Source organism: Chanos chanos, chromosome 4 (genome assembly GCF_902362185.1).
Source record: "Chanos chanos chromosome 4, fChaCha1.1, whole genome shotgun sequence".
In the NCBI taxonomy this organism is placed as follows: Eukaryota; Metazoa; Chordata; class Actinopteri; order Gonorynchiformes; family Chanidae; genus Chanos; species Chanos chanos.
This window is the reverse complement of record NC_044498.1, coordinates 42,277,604-42,287,269: the sequence shown is the minus strand read 5'-3', so window position 1 is coordinate 42,287,269 and position 9,666 is coordinate 42,277,604. Positions and strand designations below refer to the sequence as shown.

Here is a 9,666-nt window from a genome sequence, read left to right as displayed (position 1 = left end):
GATGCCTAGGCAAGATAATAATTTTTGCTAATCATTCTGCGTATTGTTTAGTTAAAATATAAGAGTGGGTACATTATTTAACCATGCCACAGTATATTGCCAACTTAGTAAAAGTGGCACATTGTTCACTGACACTTGAATAGAGACATTGAAGCCAGGAAAAAAAACATTAAAAGATTTAACAGTATAAATGTGCAAAGTGCAGTAATGACGTAAAAGGTCCATTTGTTTTAGTTTTAGACAGTAACAGCAAAAGTCTGCATTCTAAAACAAAGATAGAAAGAAACAGAAGAGCAGCATGTAAAATATTTCGCGTGATGCAAAATATCACGCAAACCTATAACCTTTGGATGTACAACAAACTTTGGTTATACTTAATATACAAATATCATATAAAAATATAATGGCTACCCGTTCATTGACTTCTCTACATACGGAGGGTTTACGGGTAAAATCGAATTAAATGTGAAAATTAACAGACAGCCAAATGAAAAGAACATCTGCGACGTTGCATCATGTCGTCTCGAAAAGCTTGATCCTCGTCAGACGCCGTAGTACAGTCGTGGAAAAAATAATAAAATTATTTATCTGACATATACCTTTACGTTATACCATTTTATGTTCACCACGTGTCGATCTAAAGTCACTGTTGAAAAGTAATGAGATTTATTTATTTTCATTTATTTTGAACCGTCACCGGGGTCAGAGTTCAGGAAATACTTATGATGTCATGCTGTAAAGATGGCTGAAGGGTGAGTTTTAAGTCGCTAAATACTTGTTTTGCTACATAAATTAACTCTCTGCACCCTTCTAACGCCGCTTACTCTGTTGAGTATGTGTTTATATGAATAGTTAGAACGATCAATTTAGAGATTTGATTTATCAGCGTTATGTATGCTACTTGTTGTTGTTGGATAATCTACACTAGGAAGTCCGTCTAGGTTTGTTTACAAAAAATGTTTGCAGCACTCAGCCAGCGGCAAGCTAGCGATGTAAAGTGACATATTCAGTATTTGAAGAAACATATCAAAATCAGTCGACCAAATATCACGCTGTATGCTACTCATATTTCTGAGCGTATCTTTTGATTTGGGACCGTTTCATATCAAAGAGACGGAGTAGGTGACGAACGCATCGTTATCCCTTTAAGCTATCCATGAAGCTTGTGTTTGCGACTGCCTCAGTCATTCGAAGTCCGATTGCTCGAACCGCCTGTGCTTGTGCGAATATTTAGAAAAATATAAAGTTACGTATTGAAAGTTATTCCCATAACAATATAATTCACTTCACCATGCCATATGGTAATAGGGAAGGCGGTTGGTGGGGAGGCTGGCTTCAGCAAAGCTTCCAGGCCGTCAAAGATAAGGTAATTTTTTATGTGCTAATCTTATTTAAAGACAGTTTTTTATTTAGTTGTATTCAGATATATTGTGTTATATGACCACAGATTGTGTAGTAAGTATCGATTAGTTGATTAGCATAATTATACTGATAAATCATGATCGCTTCCCACCTTACAGTCAGCTGAAGCGTATGAATTTATCAAACGTGACTTAACGGAGTTCTCGAACGTGGTGCAACATGACACTGCGTGTTCTATCGTGGCTACAGCAAGCGCCGTCAGGAGCAAACTAGCGGTAAGTTCTGAAGTATCTCCAAAGCGAATCTCTGGTTAGCTTTGCTCTCATATTTCCCGGACGTCTCATTCCTAATCAATCCTGAGTATATGTACTGTATATTATATCTCTGTGTGTGTGTGTGCGTGTGTAGGTGGAGGGCTCCTCAGAGACAACAGAGAAGGTGAAAAAAGGACTGTCAAATATCCTAGGAGTCATAACAGACACCCTTGCCCCACCTCCGGACAAAACAATTGACTGTGATGTTATCACACTGGTAGCTACACCAGCTGGCACCACAGAAGTGTATGACAGCACCAAGGTGAGTGTAACTGTCTTTCCTCTGAATATGTGCTGAAATGAATTAAAATGAAAATGTTTTAAAAAGTTATTTCATGTTTTTCAAATCATAGCTGATTTATATAGAGGAAAATATTACTGAATCGTTTGAAACTGTGTCATAATGTTCTCTCTCTCAGGCTCGTCTTTACAGTCTACAGGCTGACCCTGCCACTTACTGTAATGAGCCCGATGGTATGTGACTCTGTCTCTCTCACTCACAAGCACAAGTATGATTTTCTCATTGTTTAATCTCCATGTCTCCAACACCAAATCAAAATGTTCTGCACATGCTTAATTGATACAAATGGAAATTTAGTTTCCTATCTTATAAAATAAAAACTGATCAGCGAAGATGTTAGATAGCATGCTTATTTTCAGTATGTGTGTGTGACATGCAATTTGACCAGTAAGTGAGAATTAATAAGAAAGTAAAACTGACTCTGAAGCAGCCTAGAACACCTGCTCTATTTTCAGCCAACTGTGGCTCTCTAGTTTCGTAAAGGTTTGAAATGGTCTGTTTACGGCAAATATTCATTATTGATACTTCGGTTTTTATTTAGTTTTTTTTTTTTCTTTTATTTGTTCCTATCTGTCCAGGGGTATTTTACTGGGTCTTGAGGATTAGTTCATTTGTCTCAAATGGTACTGAGCAACTGCCAGGCCAGACACTGATATTGTTAAGTCTGAATGTCAGGTCTGTACACACCTAAGCAAGAGTTTCGAACTTATTCACACGTTGCCAAGGGATATTAGCAAGACTACAAACTTGGAAGAGATTTAAAACAAGCTTGACAAGGTGATGAATTTGCTTTTGACCTACTTTACCAATGTACAGCAGCACATGTGTGAGGGGGAAGCTCAGTGAGGTGTTGCTTTCAGTCTAATTCTGGAATGACTTGCAGGGTTATATGGAGAGCTGTAGGACTGAGATTGCAGTATCAGAAGATTTCACATGTGGTATTATGGTAATTATATGACATTTTAATTTGTACATACGGGCAGTCACGAGCATGGATGGGAGAATGCGTGCCATAACAGATGATAATGCTCCGACAGTTTGAGATGATGGTATTGTAGGATTACTCAGTAACCAATGTAAAGGTAATAAAATCATTATATGAGTAATTATAGAGATATATTATAATTGGAATAGCAGAGAAAAACAAGCCAAATACCACTGTCAAGCAGGATAAATTTTACATGATAAATGATTATGATTTATAAATTACACAGCGAAATTTATATATTTAAACTCACAATTCCCTCAAAGTAATGAGAGAGATCAGTAAGTTTTTTTTTTAGCCTTGCAGAACAACATACTAATTGTACGTGACTCGTATGACAAGTCTGAGCCACTACATTTTGTTCAGACCCAAGGGAAAATTCAAAATACCAGAAAATCACTTTTATGAGCCATTTATGAGCATATCTGTTTGTGTTAGTGGTTCTTTCAAGAGGCCTGTCAATTTGTATCATAATTAAATCTCAAGCATCCTATAGCATGTGGCTGTGAAAACCCAGTCCTGGAGGACCCAGGTCCTGCTGGTGGAAAACAGGCGTGTGTTCTTCATCCAGTCAAATACCACATGCGGTTGGTTGAGAAGAAAAGCAGCAGTACCTTAGCCCTCCAGGACTGGATTTTGACACCTCTGCTATAGCATAATCCCTTATAATGAACCCAGTGAAATTGTGTGCTCAACTTTGAGCATATTTGTGAAAGAAGGAAGAATTTGCTCTAAACCCATTCTGCAGTGACAGAAAAGTACATAAATTCATCAGTCTTTTCATTTTACGTTTGTCTTTACTTATATGTGCTCTCCTGACTTACCACTAGTAAATAGTCACATGTCCATAAGCAAGAAGGAGAGGAAAATGTTCTATATGCACATGGGGGCTTAGTAGATTTTGCTTTTTTTTTGTGTGGTTTTTTTTCAACATTGAGCCTAATGTCCTCCTTTGGCTGGCTTTATTTCTAATTGTTTGATGGTATTCTGGTCAGGGTCTGATGTGGTTTGTTGTTGTGTCTGTTTTTAGGACCCCCAGAGCAATTTGATGCCTGGCTCTCCAGCTTCAGTCTGGAGGAGAAGAAAACAGAGATTTCAGAGCTGCTGGTCAACAGCCCCTCCATTCGGGCTCTTTACACTAAAATGGTACATTCCATCTCTCTTCTCTCTCTGACTCCATATAGCAACATGGTCTCTACTTGTTTCTGACAGTTGGTCTGTGTCTGGTTTTTTTTCTCTTTACTTAAAAATGGTAAATTTTGTTTTTCCTCAGTTTGAGTCCTTTCTACCAAAGTCTGCTCCCCCCTGATTTGGAACTTTCACATCAGAACAGCTTACATTTTTTAAAATTAATTATGTTGTCTTTTGGTTTTGAGTTAGGTCTGAAATGGATCTCAGATATTATAATCTAATGGAAATTCAACACTAAGGGGAAACCCCCCCCAGAAAATATCTAACATAAAAGACACACCACATAAAAAAGCTGGCCAACAGATAGCATGAAAAAATGCCAAATCACTGTCTCCAAGAGGGAAATAAATCTTTTTGTTCTCTTCAGGTGCCAGCAGCAGTAGCTCATTCTGAATTTTGGCAACGCTACTTTTATAGAGTCTTTCAGCTGGAGCAGGTATGATTTCATGTACTCATATGTCATATAATATTATTATATTATATGTCATCCTAAAAATCATTCACTTTGTTTGAGTGAGGAACATTTTATCACCTCTCGTGTTCTTAAGAAGAGAATATAACTAGCTTTACTTTTATTAGCTTTACTGGTTTTCTGAGTGTCGTTACCTCAATTCCTAATTACTAGACCAAGAAGCCCATGAAACGTGCTTTCCTGTCAGCTTGAATTAGCTCGTTAAGGATGTTTAACCTTTAAATTCCTGCAGAGATTTAAACTGGGTTCTGTTCAGCACTTAAAGAAGTTTCAGAGCAGAGAATAAAGCCCACTTGTCATTACATTCTTTGTAAATGTGTTACTGGTGTACTGCCATCTAGTGGTTCTTTGTTGTTCCTGCATTATGTCCCCCTGATCAGATCCCGATACTGAGGGAGAGCAATATTATAGATTGTGATAATACAAAACTGGCTTGATTTTTATGTACTTTTTCAGAGCTCAAGATAAAGATTTAAGGGCAGAATAAGAGAAAAGAGTATGTTGATGGATGTTAGATTTGTTGTGTATGTGTGTCAACAGGAAGAGGCCAGGAGAGTGGCTCTGAAGCAGAGAGCGGAACGGACAGCACGCAAAGAGAGTTTGTGCTGGGAGGAAGAGGATGAGGAAGGTACATTTCTCACCACTGCAGAGATAGAATGAACAACCTCTCCTCTCTCTATAAATGATATAATCTGAAATCAGTTTTTAGAGCTTCAGTACTGGAGAGAGAGAGTGAGAGAGAGAGAGAGAGAGAGAGAGAGAGAGACACACGTTACATTCAGGGTTCATTAACCAGCGGTTTTATGGAGTCAACTGATCATTGTCAACCTTCCTCTCCAGTGTACCATTGCTCCTTTTTTTTTCTAGATGAATTTCTTGGGGCCTCATCCACATCTCGTCTTGACTTTGCACCTCCTCTGGAAGAATCCAGTGTCCCCTCAGTAACCTTGGAGACGACACCCCTAAAACCCTCCCCCTCTCAGCCAACCAGTTCTCCTAGTGAAGGCTTGTCTGACGTCACTCCCTCAGTCAGCAGTGACAGTGTCAGTCTTCCCACTCAGCTGGAGCTGCCACGGGAACCTTCTTCTGAAGGAGAAACTATAAAACTCACCCAGCCTGTTACAGAGGAGCTCACCATGAAGCTCTCTGAGGCCAGCCTGGATGAAGGGCAAGGACAGGAAGAGGAGAAAGAAGGAAGAGGGAGAGAGGAAGGGCAGAAACCCCCAGAGATTGACACCTCCACGGAGAAGGAGAAAGACCTCCAGACCCCAGCTCAGATCAACAGGACTGAACCGACCAGAGAAGATGGACCCCAGGACCTCAGAGTGTTTGAGCTCAACTCAGACAGCGGCAAATCAACACCCTCAAACAATGGCAAAAAAGGTAAGGAACAAGAAAAGGAGGCAAGAGGGAGAGGGAGCAAAAGAGATTCAAAGGAGCTAAAAAGATGTTCAGTGACCCCCCCCCCCCCCCCCCCCCCCCCCCCCTCTTTGTCATTTTTTTTTAATAACCACGGTCCAATCTCTGTGCACTGTAGGATCTAGTACAGATGTGAGTGAAGACTGGGAAAAGGATTTTGACTTGGATATGACAGAAGAAGAGGTCCAGCTCGCTCTTTCCAAAGTTGATGCTACAGAAGAGGTACACAACTATTAATTTCATTTTTTGAATGATTATGAAATAGACAAACATAATATCTCTGTCGAAATATTTTTGCATTTATTTATACATTTACATTTATTCAATCTATATTGCATTTTGGTTAAAAAACAAAAAAAAACAAAACAACAAAAAACATAACCGTTAAATTCTCCTACAATTATGAAGTTCTAACAAAACTATTCACCATCTGACACTAGAAATCGATAACTGCTGTGCTCGCAAACTGGTATGCATACCCATATTTAAAACCAGTTTATCTCTTCCTCTAGTTGGATGATGAGGACTGGGAAAACTGGGACTGAAGAACGAAGCATTGTTTCGGGTTCTGTTGCGACCACGACGCGAGACGCTCTCCTCAGACAAAAACCATGCTTCACGTATTTTAACTCTTTAGCCCATGCTATCACCTTGTGTCTCATTCCGTAAATCAGGAGATGCCGATTACCGTAGGGCCTGCAGGGTGTGGTCTGAAGCCAAGAACGCTGAACTTTCAGCCAATAAAAAGATATTGATCGTGCAGAGCGTGCTAAGAGTGTCCACTGAGCAGCCATCTTGTACATACATTTTCTTTAAGGTGAATGATTGGGTGAATGTTTATAAAGAGGATGCCCCTCGGTCGTTCTAGGCTCTTTTTCCTGCTCCTAGTGGATTTCTGAAGTAAGAGATACAATCTTTCGTATTCTATTGGCTCAAATGTCACCATTTGCCCTCTCTTCACAGTAATGACATTTAATTTTACAGTATGTAAGTCGTGGTAGTCTAGATCAAATTACAAGGTGGGAGATCAACTTCAAGGCTACAGAATAGCCAAAAGCTCAAATGCTGCTAATCACTTTTTGAGGATGGGGTCAAAAACAAACAAACAAACAAAAAAACAATGAAATTCTACACATGAATATAAATGCTATATTTTTTTTTTCCTCAAGTGGTGACATTGGATTTCGTTCCTTTGCAGTCAAATTACTAACATCTCTAATCTTATGCAAATGAAATTAGCCTTTGGAATTGAACATATGTTTGTTATAGAGAGTGGGAAATACTTTTGCAAATGGATCACTCTTCATAACTGCACCACCTATATGGCCTTGTCCAATGTGGAAAATATCTTTGTAAAACACTCAAAAAAAACAACAACTGTATTTGACTAAACATTACAAAGCCATGAGTAGTTCAGTCTCCTTTCTTTAAAGTTTCATTTCTTTTCTCTCCTTGCTGGGTCACTTTTCATACATTTTCATTTTCACTTTGTTCAGGCATATGCTGTGACCTGGTAACATCATATCATATCATATCATAGATGGGAGTGTGTTACCTTCTTCCTATCTGTTTTTGCCATATTTCTTCTTAGAGGAGGGAGGTGTAGCCATTTTCTTTGAAAAGGAAAAAAACCCCCAAAAACTTCCAATCATCTGTAATTTGGACGCAATAAGAAAAGTTGCAGATATGTCTTTGTCGTGAGGGCAGTGCAGAACTCTGGGTGTTGACCGGTGTTTTTTGTTTTGTGCTGCGTGGCTCCTCACTTGGACACTGAATGCTACGTACTGACACTCCACAGTGGATAGCCGTAATGTCAATTCCCTTTTGATACGCTGCAACCTGAGGAAGTGATTTGGGCTCATGGGTGGTGGAACTGGACATTGCTATGTGTAATGGTCATTGCTGCAGTAAATATTCAAGTTAACTTAAGGTTTTTCTTACTTTTAACATTCAGCCTGGAAACTGATTTTCTCCAGCTTATGGATATGGGCTTTATAAATCAACTGTTTTATGTTTAGCCCAAGTGTAGTAATGCCACTACTATGTGTAGCACGTTGGTTCTGTTACATTACGCTGAATCATTTGTGTAGTGGGTGTTCTCTTGTACATTTTCATGTTTAGTAGCTTAACATCTTGTCTTTAAAGAGGCTTCACTTGTTTCTCTTGGCTTTGCATATAAGTTGCATGTCTCAATCATTCTTTCACACTCTATTCTGAGTATGATTACTACTATGTTAATGTATTTTCACTTTTACATATTTGCACTTTAAAAAAAAAGAAAAAAAAAGGTAATAGGTCTCGAGCTGTTGATTTTTACGCCAATATATTTTCCTCTATTTTTCAAATGAGCATTGCCATTAAAAGCAATTTCATGCTAATGGTCAAGTCTGTTTTGAATGTCTTAACTCTAGTGGTATTGGTATTGATGGGAGAGTTATGGTAAAGGAATGAATAATGCTGGGTCTGTATTTACCTTTGAGTGTTTCTCTGAAAGGCTCGTAAACAATCCACGTGTTTAGAGATGACCCCACATATTGCCACTGTGTGTAGCAGCATCGTTGTGTAGCAGTATGTTGCTGTTAGTCCACCAGGGAATTAAAAGACAGAGAAACCACTGATGGCTTTTGAACTTGCTCCTCTATACTAATTCCAGTCATTAGCTATATTTTCATTCCTTTATATTTCTGATGCTTTTATCCTGAGCAAAAACTACATGCAGTGTGGTTGGTGCATCAACATGTGTACGGATTCTTGCATGTGCAGATCTCCGAAACGGCTTGATTTCCATTGTAGGTATCACTTTCAGGTTACCAGACATCTCAGCCCTGCCTGTCATTAGTGACTGTGGCTACTTGTTTGTGATTAACCACGTAAAAGTCATCAAGAGAAGGGTGTATCTCAAATACATCTTAGGCTGTGTATCATTCAAATTGCTGTGTAATTATTTACTGTTGGTTCAGTTACTGTTGTTTCCTAGCATGGCCAGAGGTTTCCAAGATTGACAAGGACACTGCTGGTGTCAATGGCCAATGGTCAGACAAAGTGTGATTGCTCTAAGAATTGATCTCTACTTTCCCATTGCCAGCATCTGCTGAGAAGCACTTTCAGGTCATATCTTCTAGACATTCTATGAATTATACTTCAAGATCTTTCTGTTTATTATTATTATTATTATTATTATTATATAAAAGAGCAGAATACAATTTTTAAGACAGTGAATAAGATTTTAACACTTTACAAAATTAAACAAAACATTTGTGAGAAAAACGCACTTCCAATAAGAGGAGAAATCTAAAACAAAATTAAGGAAAGATGTAGCACGCTTATGCCAATGCCGTGTACCGAAACGACGATTGATAAACACAATTTTTGCACAGAGTAATGCACCCGAATTCAGCGTTTTGACTGAAGGAATGGGTTGCCACAGAATCAACTAAATTTACAGACAGCACAGCAGTTGCTTGCAGAAGTAAGTAAGCGAAAACAGAGGCGCCGTAATGCTGCAAGGTAAGGTAAGGTAAAAGGGTGAGGGGAGGGGGTTTAGGGGGATAGGGACGATCCAAGTGCCCAGCACTGACAGTGGGCCCTTATAGAACACTAGTTGAATACTTTCATAGGGCCC

General features: G+C 38.9%; 1 protein-coding gene across 2 annotated transcripts; it reads left to right on the top strand.

Annotated features, from left to right (window-relative positions):
* The first annotated feature begins 741 nt into the window (after positions 1 to 741).
* Positions 742 to 8,370, top strand: bsdc1 (BSD domain containing 1). 2 transcript variants are annotated; one of them, XM_030772463.1, is made up of 11 exons: positions 742 to 752; positions 1,309 to 1,366; positions 1,521 to 1,637; positions 1,771 to 1,938; positions 2,096 to 2,150; positions 3,993 to 4,108; positions 4,521 to 4,589; positions 5,166 to 5,253; positions 5,493 to 6,008; positions 6,163 to 6,266; positions 6,557 to 8,370. In XM_030772463.1, the coding sequence occupies exons 1-11, from the start codon at positions 742 to 744 to the stop codon at positions 6,587 to 6,589; spliced, it is 1,335 nt and encodes a 444-aa protein (XP_030628323.1). In that variant the 3' UTR covers positions 6,590 to 8,370. The 2 variants fall into 2 exon arrangements, with proteins under 2 accessions (XP_030628323.1, XP_030628322.1); XM_030772462.1 differs by lacking the exon at positions 742 to 752 and having other exon boundaries at positions 1,292 to 1,366.
* Positions 8,371 to 9,666: the final 1,296 nt, after the last annotated feature.

Excerpts from the sequence above, each read along its gene's own strand:
- bsdc1 (XM_030772462.1), top strand. The coding sequence starts at position 1,292 with ATGCCATATGGTAATAGGGAAGGCGGTTGGTGGGGAGGCTGGCTTCAG. Across the intron at positions 1,939-2,095 it reads AAGTGTATGACAGCACCAAG|GCTCGTCTTTACAGTCTACA; the intron begins GTGAGTGTAACT and ends TCTCTCTCTCAG. Across the intron at positions 6,267-6,556 it reads AAGTTGATGCTACAGAAGAG|TTGGATGATGAGGACTGGGA; the intron begins GTACACAACTAT and ends CTCTTCCTCTAG.